At 32.1% G+C, this 26,342-nt stretch overlaps 1 protein-coding gene across 1 annotated transcript; it reads right to left on the bottom strand.

The window, feature by feature from the left end:
- Nucleotides 1–1,040: 1,040 nt before the first annotated feature.
- LOC129219254 (glucose dehydrogenase [FAD, quinone]-like) lies at nucleotides 1,041–19,783 on the bottom strand. The gene is made up of 10 exons (XM_054853585.1): nucleotides 19,642–19,783; nucleotides 17,808–18,010; nucleotides 16,673–16,862; nucleotides 14,664–14,795; nucleotides 14,435–14,556; nucleotides 12,023–12,190; nucleotides 10,696–10,821; nucleotides 6,844–7,021; nucleotides 3,530–3,752; nucleotides 1,041–1,308 (listed from the first exon to the last, which is right to left on the bottom strand). Exons 1-10 carry the CDS (start codon nucleotides 19,781–19,783, stop codon nucleotides 1,041–1,043), a joined length of 1,752 nt encoding a protein of 583 aa, XP_054709560.1.
- Between the last annotated feature and the right edge of the window lie 6,559 nt (nucleotides 19,784–26,342).

The following is a 26,342-nucleotide window of genomic DNA, read 5'->3' as shown; positions in this document are numbered from 1 at the left end:
ATGCTGCTTGAGGAGGAAATATGTGTAATTAATGAATCAGAAAAGGCGAAAGTAAATTTTTGTTTTCTGCTTTACAATTCACATTAGCGTAGTCCTCGCCATGTTACATAGTCCATGTTTTATAATAATCTAAGTGATTGAAGAACGGTATACTGTAAAAGCACTTATTTCCACGAGGCTTTTCGCAGTAATCGTGAAATCTTAAGCCTCGTGAAATAATTTTTTAACTTTCGGTAATGTCCCTATAAAATTCACAAAATTTTCAATTCGCAGCATCACTGATATCGTCATTTTCACGAAAACTAGTGAAAGTTCGTGCTTTTTCAGTACATTTGTTTGCCGTAATTGTGAAGAGACAGAACACTTGTGTCTGTGTGTGTGAATATCACTTAACTCAAACAGCTTAGGGGCCATTCATTAATTACGTAAGGGTCCCGAGGGGAGGGGAGGGTTTGGAAAAATCTCTACATACCCTTACTTGGGCGGGGGGGGGGGGTGTCAAAACCATTCTTACGTAATATTTTGCATGTCGACATTTTATATTAGAAATCGCGCGGTCAAGTGGTTTGGCAGGGATTATACTTCACTTGCGTCTGAAGGTAAAAAACGTTCTAGGATGAGCTGTTTTTTACTTGTTTTACAAAGAATAAATAATTTAAAATACAATAAAAGAATCGCATTATGTATGGCATGTTTTATTTTTAATTAGTATCGCATCATATACAGAACGTTTCGAAAAAAACATTCAATCTAAATTCTAACTTTTTAGTAAATATTCCTTTACACAAAAAAGGTTTAATTTAATAATAATGAATTTAATAAAGATTCCAGTGATGCAAAACTTGGTATTTTATTATTCTGAAAAACGAAATAAAATCTTACGTAAGAATAGGGGGGAGGGTTTTGAAAAATCTCATGTACCCTTACGTGGGGAGAGGGGGGGGGGCAAAACTCCTTACGTAATTAATGAATGGCCCCTTATAACAGGAGTTCACTTTCGTCGATAATATAGTGCGTTAAAACATCCATTTTCCCTCTTTCTATATTCCTCGGAATTGTCTGGAGTTATATTTCGGTATCCTATACGCTCGGTTTTCTGCCCTTTCAGCTGCCTTTTTGTATTCGTATGTGGCAAAATCGTCATCATATTCAGGTTCGTTATTGTCGTACTCCTCGCACTGAATTGAGCTCTTGATGATGTCGGAGGCCTTTTCCCCAATCATGATTGTAGGAGCATTGATGTTTCCTGATGGGATTATTGGCATAATAGATGCATCAACTACACGTAGTCCTTTTATGAGTTTCACTCTGGGGAGGAAAAGATCGAAATGTTGAATATATGCAAAACAAGTACTAACTTAACTGTTATATGCAAGAAAACAATTAAAAAAAATCAAAACACATTAAAAAATCAGTTTGAATTTTGAGATCTTTAATTCAAATTATGTTTTTTGCAATCAGGAATTACGATAGGACCAAGGGCACCCATATGCAAAATTTTAAGGGGGGGGGCTGAGATATTTTCTCCATATTTAGCAGGATATTTTCCCCATAGAGACCGATTTCAGTACAGATTAGAGTTATTAAAATTTGACATTTTTAATAACTTATTCATTAATTGCTGGAGAAGAAATGTTTTTACATTTTTGCAAAGAAAAAAGTACTAAAAGCAAGGAAGTTCTAATTTCAAAGGGGGGGGGCTCGAGCCCCACTTGCCCCCCCCCCCCCATATTGGCGCCCTTGGACAGGACCCAACTCGTTGAGTTTCTTGTTCTTACGAATGGTTTTTATCGCAACCATAATTTAAATTCATGACGTCTATATTCAAATGAATGCCAGATACTGTTTTCGCGGGAAAAAGGTTTGTGTAAAGTCGAGAAGGTCGTTTGTAAATAATCCAATTCCGAGGCACATGGACGCCTGCATTAGAAGCATAGATAAATAAAATCAAATGACGCGGACGTCATTCAACGACCAAGTGCAACAATAAGCAATTCGTGATTGTTCAAAAATGCGAACCCACTAATACGCTAATGACTCTTTAAGGACAAATCCCTTAACGATCATAAGCTCCGAAGTAGAATGTTGAAGTTTGCGAAAGAAGATTTTTTTTCCAAATAATAACTTTTTTTATGCGTTGAATGTTTTATTTAACGATTGATATATTTTTTTGCTTACATTATTATTATTTTTTTTGGCTTATATTAAGATTCTGATGTCTCGATGGCATGGAAAGAAATTAATTATTTGTGTATAACTTATAAAATAAACTTGAACTTGAGGGAATAATGATCCCCGAAGAATAAATGTCAGTGCTTCATGAATAAAACAATCATAAATACTACATATAGACAGATAAATACTGCAATATACCGACGGCTTGGTTATTGTTATGAATAATATCAGTCTGGAATAGTGATTAATCGAGCTGGAGGTAGATGTCATCTCATGGAAGCAGAGAGTGCCAACAAACAGGTGGCTAAACTAAATCTAGGACACCAGCGAGAGTTCTCAGTCATGGTGCAGTTCAAATAGGAAATTGAAGGAAAGGCATGGTATTAAGCCGGAGCTACAGCAGAACCACATGCAGTATACCGACAGCCCGTTTATCACATCCTGAGACTGCAGTTTCGTCCCTTTTATGGACTCATCAGTCTGGAATAGTTATTAACTAAGCCAGTGAGAGGAAGTTTGCCTTTAGATTGGTTAATCACAATTCCAGACTAATGAGTCCATAACAAAGAAGAAAGAACAGTCTCTAGATGTGATAAACGGGCAGTCGGTGTATTGCATGTAGTTCTACTTTAGCCCTTGCTTAAGGGCGGTAACTAAACGCTTACTGCAAACAGAAGTTTCAAAAATTACCATTAGTGGTTCCTTTGAGCGGAAGTGTCTTAATGGGAAGTCACGGGAGGTCACAGTGACCTGCCACAAGGACTCCTTTTTTGGGACAAGAAATACTTTTAAGGTTGGACAGTTTGAATGGGAAGTAGCCGTTTTCATGGATAAGACATTTTTTCAATACTGTTACAAGGAACTACGTCTCTCTAATATGAAGCAAATAAATACCTTTGTGCTGAAATTAGAACAAGAATTAAACCACGTATGACATGCAAATTTACAAAAAAATGCAGACACGTGTTTCCGGGCTGTTGGGAACTTCTTTTCCATTGGAAAAAAAAGGGCTTTTGGGTGTAATATCTTTACATCTAAAAACGCACACTTTTTTGTAATGAAAAGGGTTTCGTTGGTACGCAAGCCTTCTACATTTTATTTTTATTTGTACCCTTCACACGTTGTTTAATAAGTTTTTATACTCTCTCTCGCTCTCTACTCACTATAACTATATTTGTCTAATCTATTTACTTGTTTTTCTTGGCTGAATTTTCTGAATACGTAATTCAAAAAAAACAAACAAAAATCTAGTTGGAAAATAAAAGGCCGCTTGGTCACTGTATGCTGCTGGTGTGTTCGCTGGTGTGACTTTTAATTATGGAAGGAATGAGATTAAGAAATGTTAACTTTATACCTTAAGTAAGGGTCGACGACAGTAGATGGGTCTGCTGGGTTACCCATTTTTGCTGTTCCAACTGCGTCATAAAGTGGTATGACCGATGTTCTTGCTTGGCACCTGAAATACAGCTCTTGGTTGGAAGCATATTTTTCGCATCCAGGAAAAAGGGTACTGATAGGTTGGAATCCAAGAGCTTTCAGGTATGATCCTTTTCCAATCCGGTTACAGGATTTGAGTCCTGAAAGAACAAAAATCTGCAAGTCACGTTGCGAACATTGATGCAATAAGCTTCTTTCGCTTGCAATTTTGGCTCAATTGCTGTTATTGAGCAATTAAGATTGCTTACTGTCGTCACATTGCTCAAGGCGCAACTTTTCTCAATAGCTTGAGTCCTTTGATTGATAGATAGCGAGTCACTTGATCCTGATTTTAATAGCATGTGAACCTTCTGCTCTGATCTGAGATACAGTAGATACCATACGTATGAATGATGATTCTTCATATCAAAGCAAACTTAAGAATTATTATCTTGTATCAAATATACAGAGTATTTTAATTTTCTTTTTGTCTGCTTCAACTTCGTTTTCTTTTATTATTGTAATTTTTATTTTAAATTTTATAACGTATGCCTCTGTTTTTCTTTTGTTACTATTGCTCACACGTTGTGCCGCATAGATAGTTCTGTTTTGCGAATGCTTCATGTTTGAGGACAAGTTTTTACTGTTAGGATTTACTTGTGTTCGTTCTACGTAAGAATCAAAATGAATCGATAGAAATCTGAAAATATAGACAGAAATTTATGCAATATTACAAATTTTAGAAACAGTGAGCAACAGAGCATAGAATTTTGGGGGAGAAATTTTGTTTAAAAAACTTTCCGAAAATTTTAAACAGATAGAAATATATATATTTTTTTAATACCTTTTCTTCTAAAAATAGCAAAATTTTACACTGCATTCAAATTTTTCCGATCATATTTTATATATTTTAAACTCAAAACTAAATATGGTGTAATGTATGAGTGAGTAAGCATACGAAATGCAAATTAAGAACTGAAATATACATTTAAAAAGGATTACTTTGAAAACAGTTGTAATCTTTCAGTTTAAGGAACACTTGAAGCAAACAAAAGTGAAGCAAACATGTCAGCGTTATCACAACCGATTGATTTGATCTGTATAGTAATGTAATGAGTGTGATGAAGCAATATCAATCGCGCATAACTAATTTTTGTGAATTACACAAACTGTTCTCCGCTTCGCGTTGAAATAAAAGTGAAAAATGCTTGGAATATTAAACGTTAGGAAACTTTTTTTTAAGATGACTATTTCAAACTAATTACTTTACTAGAACATGACTACGAGTCATATAAAATGATTCGGCAGAACTTTTACGCAATAAAATTACATTGGGGTTATTTCCTTCAGTCAAAAGTACTACTTTTAGTCACTGAAATTGATAGAATGAGCAAAAAAATAAATAAAAAATAAATAAATAAAAAATAAACATGGATCCAGAAAATACTTTCATTTTCCCAACAGTTATTCTTTAATTAATCTTTTGAAATGTCCGATTTTTCAAACAAGGCGTGGTCTTAATGACGTCACAAGTGATGTACTTTGGCACATCTTTCTACCACGTTTCCACGTTATGATAATCAAGAAGCGAATTAGATGTTGCGCTCTACGCTTGCTATCAAACACATCGTTGCCAGTACACGTGAGTAAAGAAGAGAATTAAATATTATGTTCTGCGAATGGCAACAGTGAATGGCATTTCATCATTTGTGATGTCATCGGCAGAAGCGTAAACAATGAAAGCGCATCGATTTGAGTAAATTTTTAACAATATTAAACAAACAAATTATTTAAAAAAATGGTCAGATCTTATGTTTTTAAGCATGCTCTTTCAGAAAAAAAAAATTTTTAAATTTTGAAAACGACCCCATTTATCATAAGCTGGAAAGTGAAGTTTAGTAAAAATATTTAAACGTTTTCAGGTTCAGAACCAGTGAAAAATTATTTTATTCGAAACTTAAAATTATTAAGAAAACTAATTAAAATTACATGTCTACATAGTGCACTTTAACCTTTTTATCTAACCTACTGGTTAAATGCATGGAAAAAAGGTGTAAATTAGAGTGTTGAGCTCATAGGTAATTTTTCCTTCTTCGTTCAAGGTTCTCTCAGATCAACAGTAAGACATCTAATCCCAGGAATGAGATACCCTGCTGTTGCTTTGAGTCGACGATATAGGGTTTCCCTTTACTGGTAAAAGGGATCAATTACTAGGGATCCTAAATTAGAGACTGACTAAAATACTAGTCGAAGACAATTAGTTGCTCAATATTTAGATTAGGCAAAAAATTTTTTGAATACTTAAGTTTTCTAAACAGACAGCTTAACCTTTAAGTGTCTAATTAAAGAAAAAACAATCCTCAGACTATGTTTTTTGGCTTTTAATTTCTGTTCAAACCACGAGAAAAATATTTTAAAAAACATTGTTTAACTTAATGGCTAAACGATTGCTTGGAAACATCTTGATTTAACAGAAAAAAAAACAACAACAAATAACTTACCATCAAATGTTCCAAAACATTATTAAAAATTTCAGAAAGCTCTTACTACTTAAGTAGTAGTGAAATTTATTCGTCAAAGAACTAAAAGAAGTATTGTCCGTTTTCCACGAGAAGGCACTTGTTTCCTCTTTCGTCACGTGGTATCCGATGATTCTATTTCGCTGTTTTCACCAGAAGGTATATTCGGATCATAGCATTTTATTATAAAAGCAGCCGTTTTTAAAATGAAAGAATAACTAAAATGACAACAGACAGATGAAGCAAGTGATGTAAGGGACACGAAGACTTTATTGCACCTTAAAATGCAAGCCCAAGTTAAGGCTGTCTGGTTGTCTCATTTAGAAGCGCGTGGATTGCTTACCGATCACTCCCACGTAAAATGGAACTCTGCGTTCGAGGAGGCGGGGCGAAGTGCCTTCTCGTGAAAAAAGGACAATAAGCATTTTCAAGCGCACTAAACTATAAAAAAAATTGTTGCATTTGTAAATTCCGAAAAAATAAATCTGTTTTTATTTGTTTTAATTTGTTCTTATAGTATTTCAAAAAGCTAAACTGGGTTATGTTGCAAACGCAACACGATGCATTTAAAGGATGTTTCCAAAATATTCAATTGATGTTTAAGTAAAGCAATTCAGATCAATAATAACGGAAATCATTTGTATACGTGGATTAATGAGTTTTGCATTTCTGTTATAAGGTACACAAAAATTTCGGTATTGGGAAATTCTGTTTACCCAATTTCTGTACTTACCTTCGACCACACTGTACAGGTCTCGAGGATCGCTAAAATAGTTTGGATCGATGAGTGGAGCATCGTATGGATTTGTGGAATATAGAGTTACTCGTCCACGACTTATGGGCTGCAGTAGGTAAACGAGGCAAGTGATTAAAGGTTTATTTTCATACGGCTCATATACTTGTTCATACACCTGAAAATATCCAGCCACAATAAATTACTTCACAAATTAATATTGCTGCAGGAAATCTTACGAAATAATTACTAAAGTAATAAAATATAATACTATGAAAGTATTCAGAAAAATGTTCCACGAACTTTTCATTTGTCAAATAACAATAAATATTTCAAAACTCATTTTAAAAAATAAAAATATGATCTGTTGCTTGATTAGAGCAATAACTACAGGTTTTACAAAAGCATTTTTGCTCATTTTTCCCCTTCAAATGTCGCTTCTTTACTTAATCTACGGGGTTGTCCATTCATATATAAATGACTTTACACTTTTTTTCAACAAATCTACCCCCGCCCCCTTCCTTCCTTGTCGCGTGTCAAGCTATTTTTCGTAAGAATATTGCTATTAAAAAATTTCACACTTCTTGTTCTTACCCTTCCCCCATGTCACAGTTTCATGCCCTCCCCCTTCCCCCAAAGCGTGATACCATTTATAAACGAGCCCTGTACCATTAATCAAACTGTTTAAACCCCATTCTTTTTTTAGTCTTTATCAATTTTAAGAAGAATGGTATTCTCATAACTTCAAGTTTTAAGTAATTTTTTGCTAAAACTTAAGGTTATTAATATAGATAATTTTTTTAGTTGCAGAACTATTGCATCCAACATAATTGTTTGATTTTAATTTTCCTAAAAAAAATTAATCCCCTTATACTTAGGAAAAAGTTTTTTTTATTTTAAATTTAAATAATAAATGTATGTTTCTGGTGAAAAGTTTAGGACATTTTTTATCACCACAACTTAGAAAACTGCTATCTAGTATTTGCCTTCTGATTAAATATGGCACTTTCTTTACCTTAGAACATTTTCTTTATTTTAGAAGAAAGAAAAATAAGAAAAAAAAACTAGAAAGCTAAACCGTTTACAAAATAACTCTTCAAAGAGCTATGAAATTCAGTTTGAAGATTTGTATGCATGTGCAGGTTCCCCCTGCTTTGAAAGTGTCCGGCTTTGAAGGATACCATAATTAGTATTTACTGTGAAGAATAATGTAAATACCTACGTTTGCGCAACCCTTACATTCGCTCTACTACACAAACATAATAACGTCAATTTTTGGGGACAATACAATATCTATAGGCATAAATTAACGAAAAAAATTGTTCACACTTGTTCGAAAGTTCCAAGCGTATCTTTTTTAATGCCAGGAAATAGAATAATTTGAATTTTAGTAACGTTAGAAAACGTTACTTTTTACTCTGAACTGAAGTTTGGAATGGTTTAAAATTCGTGGAACATGGTTTAAAATTCGTCCTATTATAAAGGGTGTTTTTTTAAAGGTATAGAACTTTAAGTTAGCAACACTGTTTGATATGTGTGCCATTTGGTAGGCATTAAAGTTCACTAGGCACTTTTCGATGTGTGCTCAGCACTTCGATTTTTCCACGAGATGAAAACAAAGCACATCAAATTGTGAATTATATAGAATCATTTCAAAAACAAGTTATGCGTCTAAGGGCGCCCATACGCAAATTTTAAGCGGGGGCTCAGATATTTTCCCCATGGTTAAGTACGATATTTACCCCATAAAAACCGATTTCAGTACGGATTAGGATTATTAAAATTTGACATTTTTAATAACTTATTCATTAATTGCTGGAGAAGAAATGTTTTTACATTTATGCAAAGAAAAAAGTACCAAAAGCAAAGAAGTTTTAATTTCAAAGGGGGGGGGAGGGGCTTGAGCCCAGACTTGCCTCCCCGTATGGGCGCCTTTGTATGCATCCAACATTTGAATATAATAACATGTAACTCAAACTTAATTACCTCAGGTTTTAGGCCAAAATATTGTTGAAAGCCTTCCGCTGATCGTTCTGCAAATAATATCTGATGGTCTGGGAAATCTTTTCTTGAATGAATCGCTGGGCTTAAGAAAGCAGACAGGAAAATACCATGACTGGATGCCAAGGGACCTATTTGAAATATTTAACATTGGATATTAATGAGACGGATTCTAAGAGCCCATGTTTAATAACAAATATTTATTTGTTTGGAAATGTCTTACGATCAACAAATTTCCGAATGCATTCGGAAAGTTCTTACACTTTAAATACATTCGAAACGCGTTCTGGAATGTCTTGAGGAAGTGTGAGGTTGAGTGTCTGTTGTTTAGGGTTACGGACAAAGAAAAGATTGTATAATATTTCATACCTACTATTGTGATTTAAAACACGTAAGTTTTAATGCCCTTTTACAATGTAAAAGTTGTGCCTGTACCCAAGTAATTTCTGTTAAGATATGTAGAAATCTGGTTTTCTGGTCTTTAAAAAGGTGCGAAATTTCAAAATTCCGATACATACACTATGTGACCAAAAGTATTGGGACACTTTCAAAAATTCACGTTTTTACGGATTTCTCGAGAAATAAAAGACCAATTGCTCTGTAATTTTTTTCACATAAAATGTATACTCTAGCTGTCATCCAATATCAATTAAGTCTGCTAGGTATTTAGGGGACCAGCAACAAATTGAAGAAACAAAAAAGTTTTTGATCATTTTTCATTGTAACTAGCTGGGAATAAGCTATAAATTTCAGAGATAAGTTAAAAATATATCAAAACTTTATTTTTATAGTTTCGTGAAAGTATTTCTTATACACACGGAAATATAAGCAATTCTTTCAAAAATGCAAATTTTGTTTGAATATTTTTGGCTCATGTCACGAAGAGTTTTTCGTCAACGGTACTAAACTTTCAGAATGTTTGACAGCATATTAGAGAAACATAATAATAAAATTTGAAGTTAAAATATTCATGAACGTTTAAAGCAATTAATATTTCACTGCGCATGCGCGAAAGATAGCAATGTATAACATTTATAATTCAAAGCTCAGGTATATTCTACAACTCATAAAAAATTCCACCTCAATATCTAGAAAATCAAAAAAGTTATCAGCAATCTAATGAGCCGAATTTCTATAATTCTTGGATAGCCTACGAATGGTAAGGGGTCGTTCGCAAACTGGCAACACTTTCCTGCTATCGTTGCAGAGTGATTCATGATAAGAATGGATTATTTGCGAACGATCCCTCACTATTCGTCGTCTAGACAAGAAGTATTGAAATTCAGCTCATTAGATGGCTGATAACTTTTTAGATTTTAAAGATATCAAGGACGACAAAACTCCGTTAAGTTAGACTAATTGATGAAATAAAGTCCACGTTTTCGATAGTAAAATAACAAGTTTATAACAACAAAATGGCAGAAAATGAAGCAGTGATTGCTAAAATTATACGCCTAAATGTTTACGCTTAATCGAAACGAAATTATATGTATGGGGTTTAGTACTGCCGTGGGCTAGTAAACTTCAGTATCTGTTTAAATTAGTTTTCATATTTGAAGAAATACGTTTAGGATTAAGTACTAACAATAGGGAAACATTGGAGTTTTTTCACTAGCTTTTTCAGCGGAAATCAATTAAACAAGTTCGTACAATAAAGCTAAGTTATCGTATAATAGATGACAAAAATGCAGAAAAACGAAAAGAAAATCAGTTACTGCCCTTTACCTGCACACGGCAGAATATACAACACGAGTGCAAAACATATGTTAGCTGAATATACGTTTAAAATAAAATAGCAATATAACATTATGCTAAATTAAAATTACCAGTTCTGTTGTAAATATATTGCACAAGATTGTTTGGATCTCTGAGTTTTTCAGCATAGGTTGGAATTGAAGCATCTGTCACGAATTCTTGGGTAGGACCAATGTGATCCTGTAAATTCATCCCCACGTGCAGGTCGGCTTCGACTTTGATCTAAACGAATCAGGCATTCTGTTTTAAACTTAAAGTTTTAAAATGAGTTTAAACTTTTATTAAAAAAATAATTGTAAAAAAGCATTGTTTGAGCATCTGTTTTAAAAATAAGTATATATGTATATATAATTTAAAACTTATCAAGTTTTAACGATTAGTTAACTTAATTAGTACACAAAAAAAGAAGTAAAATATAAGAGTGCTATCATTCGCAAAAGAACACAATGTAATGTCTTTATCAAAAGCAATAATGAATCAAGAACCTTTTCCTCTTTATTATAATTATTATTTTTAAATGTCATTTTTTGACGGCAAAGTCAAACTCTGTAAAATTATTTCTCAAAAAGAAAGAAAATTCAGGATGTTTCATTTTAACCAGCAAGCCCTCTAGTTCCGCAACCTTTAGTCCCAGAAGCATACTTCCAATCGCAAAAATGTTCAAACTCAGATGAGGAGTTAAGACATTAAAAGTTTGAAGCAAAAATAAATATGAGTCAAAAAATGCAACATTTAACTTTTTATAGGGCCCTAGGTCCTCTAACTTATATTTAGAGAAATAATTTCCATTGAAAACTATTACTGATACAAAAAATTTGACATTTGTGCGACCAAAACTCAAGGAGACATTCTAGTTCAAAGTTTTAAGGGACCTTACAGAAGATAAGATTGGAACTTATTGCCCTTTCTGAAGAATAAGATGTTGTCGAAGTAAAAAAAACAAAGTATTTAAGTATTTTTCATTTGCTATTCAAAAATAAATGCAAGTGTTATGCCATGATGCGCAAAAACACAGTGCAAAACCTCGAACAATTTAAAAAACCACACTCTGTACACATATAATTTTAAGCAGTTGCTAATTAAGCTGCTATATTTTCCCCAAAAACGTGTTACTGACGGCGAGTTTAAAGTGGTGTAAGTCACAAAACGCTGTGTTTCATATCTCGGTTAATATTTGTGTTGGAATTGTTTTTCAATGGAGATTATTTCCCTAAAGATAAGTCAGGGGACCTAGGGCCCGTATAAAAAGTTAAATTTTGTATTTTTTATTCATTTTTATTTTCACTTCAAATTTTCAATATCTTAACTCTAAATCTGATTTTGAATATATTTGCAGTTGGAAGTATGCACCTAGGACTAACGGCTGCGAAAATAGAGGTCGTGCAGGTTAAACACCCTGTATAATACAAATAGCGCGTCCAACCTTATGTCTTTCCAGTTCTTTTCTGGGACCTACTCCAGAGAGCATAAGGATCTGAGGGGTATTGATGGCACCCGCTGAAAGAATGACTTCTCTCGTAGCCCGCACTTCATAAGTATCACCACTGTGGTCAAACAGCACACCAACGGCACGCTTGTTTTTTATTATGACCTGCAGAATATATGTACAAATATTCAAATGGCATACAAGTTATGAACAAGTTGTATTCAATGACATTTAAATGGCGTGCAAGCTATGAACAAGTAGTATTATTCAATGACATTCAAATGACATACAAGTTATAAACAAGTAGTATTCGAATACATTCAAATGACATGCAAGTTATGAACAAGTAATATTCAAAGACATTCAAAGGACATACACGTTATAAACAAGTGTAGTATTCAATGGCTTAAAACACGTAAAATTATGTGGTCAAAAAATGGGAAGCAGTACCAGTTACTCTTTATATTGCACTCTATTTCTTAGTTTAACCTTTGAGTCGAATCTTTTTAAAAAGCCTTTCTGTTTTCAAAATGGTAAGAGTTTTAACAGTTTTGTTTAATCTTAAAAATGCAAAAACATCGCGATGACATATATACAGTATAATCCCAATATCTCGAACTTTGATAACTCGAAAACCTTGATATGACGAAAAATTATTTTCCCCCTTGATTAGGCGTAGTTATCTAATGTAATTTTTCATTCTTATGATGAAGAGTATTTAATCAAAACTTTGTTATGTCGAATATTTTTCGAAGTCAAATATAATTTTTCTGGAAAAACCGTAGAGTTGTTTGTTATTTCCTCGAGTTACCTCGAAGCAACTCGATGAATGTTTCCAAAAACTTATCACACCCTTCATTATTTCTCTCAGGGGTTAGGAATGATTCGGAGAAGCCTATCTACTGAAACTTTCATTCTAGAGCTTGGGGGTGTCAGAAAATGTAAGTCTTGAGACACCCAAAAAACCCACCTGAAACTTTTCGCCCCCTTCTCCCGCCATTTCGTTGGAGCTTTTAACTCTATTCCCATCTCCGTAAAAAGGGGGAGATGAACGGGAAAAAATCCTTTGTCCAACTTCTTTTTTTCTGGGGCGCACGAAACTGACCGTTCTGCAACTTGCTGATCCAAATCTTTGCTAAGTTTAGTCGTGGTAAATTACTACGTTTTGTTATTTCACTAGAGCGTTTCTTTTAATTCTGTTTTTGTCTATTATTTTTGGCTCATTTTGAAAATAAAAATTTTTGTTTTTGTATTAAGACTTTTTTTCAACTTTCATTACACGTTTCCACTTATTTTTAACTGTCGTGACTAATTTTTAGAATATAATTTTCATAGATATGACCTTGTAATCTCGAAAACTCGATATTTTGATTTTTTTTTACCTTCGACTTCGTGATATCGAGAGTATGCTGTAGTTTTGGTTCTAAAGCAACTCTAATCGAAAAAAGATAAAGTCACAAAAATTGGTGCATCAAGTTAGCTGGTAGGCTGCTTAGTATTTCCTTTAGTTTTTAATCATAATTGAATTGGTATGTTGTCTTAAGGAGTAGTAAAGTAAGGATTTTATTTTCTTTGTACAAGATTTCAGCACGAATATATAACTGTTATATAATCAACATTTTGCATTAAATTCGAAGAAATATGTGGCAGGGTGAAGTAGCAAAAAGTTGCTAGCTTCATGCACCTGATTTTGCGTGCTAAACGCGATCCAAGTCGGTAGCCTTCAATATGCAGAAAGTGGCCTATTATTATGGTCATGTTAAAGATCCATTGAATAGCCGTCGGGCTTAGATACTCCCTGCTAAACTAAAATCCTAACGCAATTCGCATCCTAAGAGCTCAATCGCCTCCATCCATTGAGAAGTGATAAAAGGTAGAAAGAGTAAAGGCCTTCAATTCTTGAAGTAAGGATCCTAAGTCGCGTTGTATATTTTAAAGTAAAGAATTAAAAGAAATCAGTTTTCTTGCACTAGTTTCACGTTAAAAAAATTTCCATTTGTCGTAGTTGAAACATGTGACTTGGAATCTTCGCCTCAGCTTTTCCTAAGCCAAGGATTGGATTTGCTTCCTCCAGCTACTAATTCCTGTTCTAGTTCTTCATCTACTAGTGGAAACTCATTACTCTCTAGTGCCTAATCTGCCAATAAACGTACCACATGAAAGAATAGCTGCTGCTGTCTGGGAAAATGTACAAGGTCTGCAAATGGTCAAGAAGCAAAAAGCACTCCCATTAGAAACAACAAAACGTAACGGAGATATAAACGTTTTAAAAAGCCTTCCTATATTCAAAAACGTAACAATCTTAAGGTAAACGTTTTGCTTCAATCTTAAAAATGCAAACACATTGCGAAGTCATGTGTAGTTTTGTTTCTAGGAACACCTGTAGTGTTTTCCTGATGCTTTAGTTACCTTTCGAACCATGGCATTTGGAAGGATGTGGAGATTTGTCCTGTTTTCAGCTGGAACTAGGTAAGCTTTGGCAGTGCTGCATCTTTGACCGTCCCGCATGAACGCCTGATGATCATTAAATCCTAAAAAGCAAATATAATAATTTTAATAATAATAATAATAATAATAACTATTATGGGTTCAAAAAATGGAGACATGCTTATAGGAATACTTTACATTATATTATTACCTGTTTGTAGCTGACCGTTAACATCTCTGAAGTGGTATCCCAATTCTATAGCTGATTTAATCAGAGGAATTTTAACCTCTCCACGATACCATGGTCGCTCTACAGTCACTGGTCCTCCAACGCCATGATATCCTAAAATCAGATTAATAACATTAAGTCCCCTCGATGATGTGGTTATATTACATTCTTACGAAAGCTTTTGTATACTATAGCTTAGCTTTTGTTAAAAGATGTTTGGTTTTGGACGCACTCATTTTTGTTTGGGTTGAATTGGGATGAATCCTTAGATTGACACAACGCCAATAATTATAATTGGCCACGCAAAGCCGAAGGTTGAAAAAAAAGTAGTGTTTCCACTCACCCCTGTTTTTATAATAGTAGTTTTTAACCTATTTTAACAAGAATAGTTTAAACTTCGGCCGATTGGAAGTCAACTTATAAGAATCAGACTGTGAAGTGTTTTGATTTCCTCCTAGGTAACTTTAGTAATATGCTTCAAACTGTCTGAAAACGTTTTGAATTTTTACATTCAGTTCTTAAATTCAAAAACTTCTTGTGTCTATAAAAAAAAAAAAAAGCTGAAAACACATTTGAAAACTATGAAGAACATATCAGTCAATCATAGTGTTGATATATTGCAATAGGACTACGAATTAAGGGAAAAAAACTATAACTGCACACTATTGTTAAACCATACTTGCATATGAAAAGAGGTGAAAACTCAAAAATAGTTTTGAAACTTGATAATTATGAAGGATGACTAAATTTAGCTTATGTTTGCATACTTTTTTTTAAATCAAGGCGGTATTCTAGTCTAGTGGCTCGATTTTGAGACGATTCTGTGGCCGTAAAAAAAAAAAAAAAAAAAAAAAAAAAAAAAGCTGTTAACATTTTTACCATCAATTTTTTATCAGTTTGTTATTGATACTCGAGAAGTACAAAAATGTATAATAGTGGGGATTTAAATTCAAAATTGAAATCAGTAGAGGCCGGCAATGTGGGGACTCAGAAAAGAAATGTGTCTACTGGTTGACTAGATTCCAATCCTTCTGGTAATCTGAAACATAAAATTAAGGTTGATTCTTATTAAAAAAGAATGTAGAATTGTCTGGACGTAGCCGATTTGTAAAAAAAAAAAATAAATGCATAAAATGGAGTCTTTTTGAAAAAAAAGGTCATTTTTGTCTCCTTTTTTCAACTTTAGTAATTGTTTAGAAATAGTAAAAAAACAAAGATACAGAAACCTCTACGCGGAGACAAAATTGATAGTATTAAAAAAGTATGTACCAAATTTAAAATAAATCGGTGCATTAGAACTTGAGATATCTTGTCAACCGTATTGAAAAAAGTAGTGTCGAGAAAAACCGGTTTAGTGTTTGCACTCACATTTCGGGCAGTTTGAGTGGTTTAATTGTATGCTATACTTGTATTTTTTTTGAACAGCCATCCCTGCCTTATACATTTTCTTCCTATAGCTCAAAAACTACATTTTGGCAGATCTTTCAGCTATGAGAGCAGTGCTGCCTTCTTTTGAAGGATCGGAAACTCGTACCTCGGAGCGTTTGTCACGCTGCTGATCTCGTTTGCTAGCTTTTTCTTTATCTTAACAAAATTAACTATAACTCCGAAAATAATTCGAATTTCCTTAAATCCTCTAAGAGGCTTATTCTTCAAGGTCTAAACTTTGAAAATATGAAAAGAAAACAAATTCTATTTTTTTTTCTAGACTAGAATACCCCCTTAAGACTTAAAACAAAAGCGAGTTAATTCAGTAGCACATATATTTTGCACATAACCTGATCCTCCTCTCTTCATTCGAAACTATTCAAAGCATTGAAGTTTGCGGAAAGATGAACTGTAAAACCATAATGGAAGCAACGGATGCTGTGATAATCCCTAAATAAACAATCGAAGTAATATGCTACACAAATTATGTATTATTAGCTCTCATTGGTTAAAACACTATGTAGTTACTTTCTCAACAAGTTTTACATCGGATACAAACTTACCATTGGACACTACATCAACGTTCCGATTGTCTTCCATTTTCTTGAAGTAGGGCAAGACGTCCTTATAACTCCAACCAGTTGCGCCTTGTGCTTCCCATTCGTCATAGTTGTGCTTATTGCCACGAATATAAACCATGCCGTTCATAATGCTTGTGCCTCCTAAAGCTTTTCCTCTTGGATACAAAAATTGCTGAAAAGCGAATTAAGATTATTGAAAAGAATCTTATAGAATCATTAATTGAATAAAATTGCTACACCGTTGTCATAACTCAAAGTGAACATCCAGTTTTCACGAAAATCTTTCTACTTCCTTTTTCAAAGTAACGGAATTACTGTATAAAGTTACAAAATTTTCCCAGATCCTTTTGAATGTTGATTTCATTTTTTTTTTTTGCGTCCCTGATTAAATAATGATGATTAGTTTCTTCGTGGCATTTGTATGAATAACTAAAATATCCATTTTGGCCATCTCGGAATCGCTTGCGATTTTAGAAGAATTGTACTAACATATTATTATTTTAAATTCCAAATAAAATTTTGCGACTTTCTTCATTGTATCTCAAAAAACCATCGGCGTAACATCTCTTGCGTACATCGAAAACGACTGAACGTAGGAATATTACAATTAGGATTTTTATCGCCTATAGTAGTTGTGTACCTTTTATTATAGTTGGTTACCCCAGAAAGGCACGTGACTCAATTCTAAATCAAGTAATTTTTTGTAATCCATTTTCTCCGAAGGCTTCTCTCAATCCTTCTAAAACAGTCAAAGTGTACATTTTACGCCACTTGACAAGTGTTCAAGACACAAACCACCCCTTATATTTATCATGCTTTATTGCATGACCTATTACGTTTCAAAAAACATTGCAGTTGAAATTTCGTCTTTCAAACTTTAATGTTTTCTTCAGAATGAAACTGTCATAAAGGTAAGTCATAGGAAATAAACAACACCCAATAAAATGTTTTTTAAAATCTTACTATATGGATTATATCTCTTTAAAAGGGAGATCCTTGAGTTCTGCCAAAGTAAAAATTGTTTTTCTTAAATATAAACGCTACTGCACATGTGAATAGGTTCTTATATCACTGTTACATCAAAAAATTTGCCAAGTGATTTAAGAATTATTCTTACCCTTCCAATGATACCTCGTCCAGTATTTTTTTGAGGAGTTGTTACGTAATTCCAATCAAGGTTTGTAAAGGAAGCTTCCCGCGTGAAACCCGGCACTTCGGTGAGTATGGAAGGTGGCGGACCAGCTTCGAGAAGAAGAACGTTGACACAGGATATTTCTGATAACCGATTGGCTACGACGGATCCAGCCGATCCAGCTCCAACTAAATGAATACGATTATTTGAAAACGAAATAGCAGTTTTGGCACAACATGTTTCATTAAAATATAGGAAGTAGCGTTAATTGTTGAGCTGCAAAAAATGCATTAAAAATAACTTGTTAAATGAAGCATTTAAATACGTTACAGTTGAAGTCAACCTAACCTGGCAGCATTTTGAAGGCTATGAAGACACTAACCACAGAATTACGACATTGCTAGGTTATGTGTGCCCCAACTATACTGATGTGTGCTGGTAAAGGGCAGTAACTGCAAATGTTTCTTTCCTTTTTTTTTTTTTTTTTTTTTTTTTTGCATTTTTATCATCTATTGTACGTTACCTTTATTGTACAAGCTCGCTTATTTGGTTTCCGCTGAAAAAAGAGCGCGAAAAAGACGTCTAATTTCAACATTTTCCTATTGTTAGTATTGAATCCAAAACGCGTTTCTTCAAATATCTTGAAAATACATTTCTGCAGATACTGCCGTTTACCTGCACACGGCAGTATAGTTTCTTTCTGTGACTCAATTAAGCGACGAAATATTCTATGCGAAACATTTTTTAAAGAGTCTAAAATAAATTTGAACGACACAGAGCCAAGTAATTTCTGACAGTCTGCTAAATTTCAGAGTTTATTTAAATAAATATTTCCATTTTTGCTGGATCTTCAGAAGAAAAAAATTGCTTGCTGTTCGCTGGAAATGAAAAACAACAGTTAAAAAACTGATTTCATTGTACTTGTAAATGTTTCATATGAACCACTCTATGAACGCAAACAATATTGCCAGTATTGTGAACAATATTAGTAGTATTGTGTATCAATATTGATAGTATATATGATAGGATATCAATATTGATAGTATTGTGAACAATATTGAGAATATTGTGCAGTATCTCATCCCACATGTTTTCCAGTATATCTAAAATACACGAGTAATTGGCAATAGATGGTGTATCATCTTAATGTATATAAAAATCACCATTTTTTAAAAACTGCAGCTGCAACCAAATCTGTAACATATCCAAATAAATATATATTAACATAATCACGTTAACAATAATAAACTGAAATTTTTCTTGTGGAAAAACAAATTACCGAAATTTGTAGTTTAACTTTTGATTTTAAGTTAAAAAATAAAGTCAGTGATTTCTTAAATGTTTTTTCAAAACGGAGATATTTATTTTTGAACACAATGTAGAATAGTTTTTTTTTTTTTTTTTTGTTTGTTTACTACAGGATTTTAGTAAAGAAACATATCAAGCAAAGCTGTAAAAGCGTAACTAATCGTAAACATACAACCAAATCCAAGAAAATATTAATTGTTTTAATATTCTTTCCTGGTTTACTTACACATAGAGGCGCATTTTTTTTTAAATTAAAGAACGATCCTGAATTTCTAAATACTAAAACCCCAAAAATTGCTTTTAAAAAAATCACCATCAATTAACGATAAACTTTCTAGTTTAAACGAGACAAATCATCTTCAAAGAGTATGAAAGGGCATTATGAAGTGATGTTTTAAGTTTGAACATTTATTTATACATTCGAAATTTAATTGCATTCTATGATTATATAACTGTGATTCGTCAATTAGTTTAGTCTTACCCTTCTCTTACTTGTAGAACTCGGACTTACCAATTACAAAATCATATTCAGTTCTAATATTTGTTGCAGTTTTTGGAGAATGGCGTTGCCTAGCAAGTGAAAGAAGCAACAGTGGTAGCAAAACAGTACTGTTGGCTGGAGTTGAATACGGTCTTTGCAGAGGATAACTCATTTTCAGATCAGTGAAAAATATAACCAGGTGTATTGGTAAAATGCTCCAACTAGAAAAAATTACATGCTTTGTCTCAAAACATTTATATAGTTAAAATACATATATATGTACTTTTTCTGCTTGTTTTTATCGTTTCACGGCAATCAATCTTACGAGTTGGTACACTTAAATTATATTTACGCTGACGCTCAAAAAACTAGCATTTGAAGAAAAAACTGTTGTCAATTCAAAACTACTTTAAGAGAAATTTGGCACCGCGTTGTTTTATTTATTTACAGTTGAACTCTCTTAATACGATCACGTTTAATACGAAAGCACGGCTAAAACGAACATTTTGTTCTTAAGTTTGGTTTGCTATCTAATAACATACAAAATTTCACGTATAATACGTACATTAAATTGAAAGTCTCGGCTAAGACGAACAAAATTTTCTGACTTCTTTACTTAAAATGTTCGTGGTTTAAAAACAATATTCATCATTTTGTTGGGTATTAGAAGTCCCATTGTGTATTGAAAAGAAAACAATAAACATTTTGCGTAGAAAATAGCCCGTACATTTGTTTTACTATGGACATTCTAATTTACTCGGAGATAACATTGTTCAACTTCCATTGTGGATTACAACCTATTCCGCAATTGTCGATTATCATCTTCATTTTTCCATATTTTCCAAAAACATTCATTTATAAGAAATAGATTTTTTTTCTGAATATACTAATAGTTAGGTTACAATGTGTGTATTGATAGTACTATTTTTTACATATAGGTAAGCATTCCATCGTTTTTTCACAATATCGCTCGTTCACGGTTGTTACGAATAACGGTTAATACGAAAAAAATCGTGAACTTTTAACATTTCGTATTAACTGAGTTCAACTGTATTTATTTAATCAGACTTGTATAGTCAGCTCTTAATGTACAATTTCTATGAGTTTAAAGATTTTATAATAAAGCGATTTATTGCGAAGTTTTTTCGTATCCAAACTGTTTAATATGTTTTAACACAGGCATAATATTAGTATTTCCATTATTATTATTTTATTATTTTCATTTTTCATATTTATTTTAATTAGTAGATTAGATATTTACATATATTCTTTTTTTCTTTGTTTTGAAGAGTCAAGCTTTCGTTTACAACGCATTTTAAATATGTGCCTCACAACGCTTTTAAGACTGTAAACGTTATTATAATCGTTTACAACAAGTTTCATGAAGTGTATTATGTTCAAAAACATGTGATAATATATAAACGTTTGAATTGAAATCGTTGATTTCAAGATTCTGATTTGAATTTTAAACACATTCTACTACTCATATACACTGTGTATTGTTATACATTTGATAGGATCGTGAAAACAATAAAAGAAGGAATCTTCAGTTTAATTTAAAAAAAATAAATAAATATAATAATAACAATAATAATAATAGTAATAATAATAATAAAAACAAGTTTTTTTTCAAACAATAAATTGATATAAACAAGTTTTAGAGTCTTCAATAAAAGAAGAAAACTCATAAACGTTCGGTGATTTCGAAGAATTGATGAGTTAAAACTGCACATCTTTTTGTTAAATTATTTACTACAAAATAAACTGGATAAACTTTGAATTTACTTAATTTGGAGAGAACAAAGTTCTCGCAATTTTTTTTCTCAGATGAGATTTTTTTTCCTTAAACGAAATATTAAATACAATATAAATGTTTTTTTACAAACTGGAAAATAAAAACTCATCAATTAACAACCTTAGTTACTACTGTTCAAGTTTTTTCAAGGTAAATTTGAATTTGAGTCGAGGAATTATTTCATTAATTCGGAAAATGTTAAACTAAATTATCAAAAATTATTCAATATTTTTCAATTCATACAAAGAGTAAAATATTACACTTCTACGAAAATTTAATGCACATGTACCTTTTAGACAGATAACTTACTACTGAAAAAAGAAAAGATAAATAATTTTCAAAATTTTAAAGCTATTCAGAATACAAATTAGTACATCGGTAATCCTGAAAACGTGTTATAAACTAAAAACAAATTTAAAATGATTTTGAAAAAATGCATTTCTTAAGCACATGAAGAAGTACGAAAACACCACTTACCGTCAATGAGCAGTATTTTCTATTTCTAACCAACTCCAAACATTTTACAAATTAAAGCTGCAATTTTTTTTCTTGTGCCTCAGTAATGAAGTTAAGATCGAAATCTTTTCAAGATCAAACTCACTCATTTGAAGCGATTCGTTTTAAGATTATCTATGTTCTTCCATCACCCTTTTGCAAACATTATGTTTCTTCACTCTTCAAAGCTTTAAAAACTGCATACATATTACTTTAATTTATATTCAACAAACATTTTTCTCAAAGAGGTTAAAAGAATTTCAAAATTGTTTGGCAAATGCAACTAACTAATTGACTTTCAGATCCCAAAAACTAATTTATTTATTTGAAGAATTTTTCGTGTTGCATGGGTGTAGTATTTATGTTAAGGTCGGCATTGTAAAGTTTGCATCCATGCGAGACAATTTCAAAGTGTTGAGTCTGAGAATTAATAACTGTTTTCCGAGAAAGCTTCATGTCGCATTGGTGTAGTATTTCAAGTACACATTATTTGGGCCATTCCACGGAAAAATAGAAATTTTGTCCTGATTCATGTCGTATGGGTATAGTATTTCAAATATACTAGTAGTAGTAGTATACTACTACTATACTATTACTAGAAGTATATACTAGAAGTATTTCAAATATACTAGTATTTCAAGTATACATTATTTGGGTCATTCCACGGAAAAATAGAAATTTTGTCCTGATTCATTTCGTATGGGTGTAGTATTTCAAATATACTACATTTCGGCCACTCCGCGAAAAAACAGACATTTAGTCCTGCGTCATGCTCCATGGGGCTGCTTCAGATATACTTCACTCGGATCATTTCACGGAAAAATGGACATTTTGTCCTAAACGTGACAGTTCCATACTTCATTAAAAAGGTGTGATAAAACGAAGTTTTTCTCCAAGTCGGACATATATGTGTCCAGCTAGTCCTACTTGTGATGGTGCAATTGTTCATTCACAAGACATAAATAATATTTTTGTACCACTTGATTTAACCGATAGATGCCACTCCAGCAAAGTCCCAGTACATACTGTTACAAATTCTGTAAATAACTTATTATTTTGTGATTAATTTGTCGTAATCTAGCTAAATTTGGCGTTTATTAAATTATCTTTTATCTAAAATTATTGTAGTAACGTAACCTGTAAATAGTTTCTTGTGATGAATATACAGCACCCGTACATTCGGCTGAAGTATACGGACCCCTCATTTCTGAATAATAAAATTTGTGAATGGAAAGAAATAAGAAAGTTTAGAACGGTGTAGGATTTTCTGGAATATCTGAGCATTTCTCTTTCGATGACTATAAATAGCCGTGCCGCATGATAAAAAGTCAGTCTCGGCTGAGCGCGGTTGTACTGATAGTGTATTAGCACTGTTTATTGCGATGCATTTCGCTGTGTTGTTTTGCGTATTTCGATGTAAATACCTGTGGCATCGTGGAGTATACGGTGTTAATTGATATTTGCCTAATTGCTATGGTGAATTTAGCAGTTGTTAACGATCTTTATTGTACACAGTGTAAATAAATCTCCTGTGTTTTCTCAGGCACTGTGTCGTCATTTCAAGAAAGTTTGAAGCTGCACCGAACTCTTAACAATACAATAGAAATCTTTGAATCAAATAAAAGTATTCTACTTGCCTTAATGAGTACTAAACAATTTTCCGAATCGGTTCCGTTAAAAAAAAAAAAAAAAATGTAAGGAAACATGATGGGGCAAAGTGAACTAGCGGGGCAAAGTGAAATGATGAAATATTTACTCTACTTTTAGATCCACCTATCTGGTATTATTTCAACTATGTAGTACCATATGTAGTCTATTCCAGTCAGAAAAAAAATACCGCCGAAGATTAAAGCATTTAGTAATATAGGCGATTAAAAAAATTTGGTACTCATATTGTGACATTTTATTGTCAGTCCAAAATTATTTTGGTACTGTAAAATGATAAAGTTCTTGCAATTAACATTTTAAATATTAATTGAGACCTCCTAATATTCAATGCAGTATTGATTTAGTTAATATTAAGCATATTTGTATTTTAAATAAAATGTAAAATTAGTCAAGTACATCCGGGGCAAAGTGAAATAGTTTGTTTCATTTACTCACTCAATCATTTAACATAAATCACTTTCGTTTTCATTTATTAATTGGTTCATTTACATTCTTTCATTTAGTTATTCACTTATATGTATTCATTCATTCGCTTATTTTCTTATTCATTCATTTTTTTTCGCTCATTTATTTTTCTTCATACATTAATTGATTATTAATTGATTCAATTATTTGTTTATTGTTTCATTATCTTTTCATTTAATCATTCAACCAACCTTTTATTTATTGATTCTTTTGATCAAAAATATGTTTTATAATCGAACAGGAAATACTTTATTAGAAAAATATTGTACTTTTCACTTCGCTCCATGAAAAAAAATAGTAAAAATATCCTTTTTTTTTTTTTTTTTGAAAACTGAAATTAACTGCCAAAAATAAAAAATACCGTTTCAACGTAAGCTGTATTATAAAATACAATGTTCTTTCTTTGTAAACTGTAATTTTCAAAACAAATTTCCGCTTTGTTCATTTTGAAAAAACTCCGTCATCTTAACTATTTTACTTTGTCCCACATTCCCCTACTGAAATCTGTTCTAAAAGTGTACCTAAATATGTTCCACTATGGAAATTTGTTAAATTAAAACTTGGAAACAAAACGATTCCGGATCGGATTAAAAGATAGTGCTGTGAATAAATTGGGGACGCATTTGAAAATAGAGTGGGTATACTTGTGAAATCACCGTTTCTTTCTTACAAAAAAAAAAAAAAAAAAAATTAACCAGCTTTTTGTAACTACCAGTTAATCAAATCGCTCAAAATGGTACTACTAGAAGTTTGTTGTATTAAAATTCCAGATAATCTCAAGTTAATTAAAAGCTCTCCGCCTACATTCTAAAAAGAAAATCTAGATTCTTTCAACAATGTTTATTTTTTGTCTCAAAAATGTGATATTCAAAAAAAAAATCTGCTAAGGCACTATCTTGAAAAAATCTCAAGTTATTTGGTACAGCTCTAAAACCTGCATTCAAAAATAACCTAGAAATTTACCTTAGTACAATTTTTAAAAAATGCAATTTTTTTTCTCTAGATTTTCTCGAAACGGTTCTAGCTTGAAATCATTAAGAGTTTTAATGTGGGATTTAATATTATGCTGAAATGTGACAATATTAATTACCAGTTATATCGTTTACATAAAAATTAATTTTCAACACAACTTCAGAAAAAAGAAAGAAGACTAGGAATAAATATTTTTCATTAATGTTCCAAAGTTTTCTATGTTTCACTTCGTTCACTCTAGTACGACCATTTCAAAAATAAAATAAACATTGACATTTAATATGGTAATAGTTTTAAAAAGACTGAAAAGTACAGCTTCCGTGATTAGTTAGCTTCTTTTTTAATTCTACAATCAACAAACAATTTGAAATTAAGACACTTTTTTCTGATAAATCATTTGAATTGTTTAATGCTCACTCTGTTACATTTTTATGAACGTCAAGAAAAAATTTCTTGAAGATTTAGGCAGAATGAATTTTAGAATTATTACTTAATTTTATGCTGGTTCTGTAAGTTAACGTTCTTTTGTGATTTAGGAAAAACTTTTCTGTGCTTGTTCGATCTGTTACGTGAAATGATCAAAATATTTAAAGACCTTTAAAGAATTACTTGTACAATTCATTACTACTTTATTACAACAAAAAAAGGGAAGTTAATTTTAAAAAAAATCATAAGTTGGTTGAAATTATTTAAATTGATAAATAAAGTTGAACAGTCTCGGACACAATTTGTTCCATTTTCGTGAGAATTAGCCAGTAATGGTGCATCTTTCAAGCTGTATTCTGCCACTAAAATAGGAAAAGAACTGAAAGAGAAACGCGGCACTTCTTCTGAACGTCTGAGTGTGGGTAAACCCCCTAGTTCCTCTCCGAATAATTATACTTTATAGTATAATAATAGTAGAGAGAACTGTAGCATAAATTTTGAGCGGAGACAGAAAAAAACTATAACCTTAGCAGCCTAGGAACAATTTTAAGTGACAGATAAATTGTTTAAGATTATATAGGAAAATTCAATGTATGTGACTTCTAAATAATTTTTGTTAAACTAGTTCCAGGTTATTTTTTTATTTGCCGCGACGATCTGGCACCCAGGATTTTTCACTCTAACTGTATTTGGCTTCAATAATATTTTTAACTAAATTTAATGATATCTATAATTTTAAACACAAAATTTCATCTATAACTGTGAACTAAATTCAACGGCCCTTTTTGTTGCTAGACATACTGCCTATAAAATTTTGCCTAACGTAAATTTGATAATTTCTTACATTTTGAGACTAAGTTCTTTTGTTTTGATCCTTTGGGAAATTAATTTCATTTTGACATCTTGTCTT

This window comes from Uloborus diversus, chromosome 1 (assembly GCF_026930045.1).
Source record: "Uloborus diversus isolate 005 chromosome 1, Udiv.v.3.1, whole genome shotgun sequence".
Classification (NCBI taxonomy): domain Eukaryota; kingdom Metazoa; phylum Arthropoda; class Arachnida; order Araneae; family Uloboridae; genus Uloborus; species Uloborus diversus.
The sequence above is the reverse complement of the archived record's forward strand: the minus strand, read 5'-3'. Positions and strand labels throughout refer to the sequence as shown.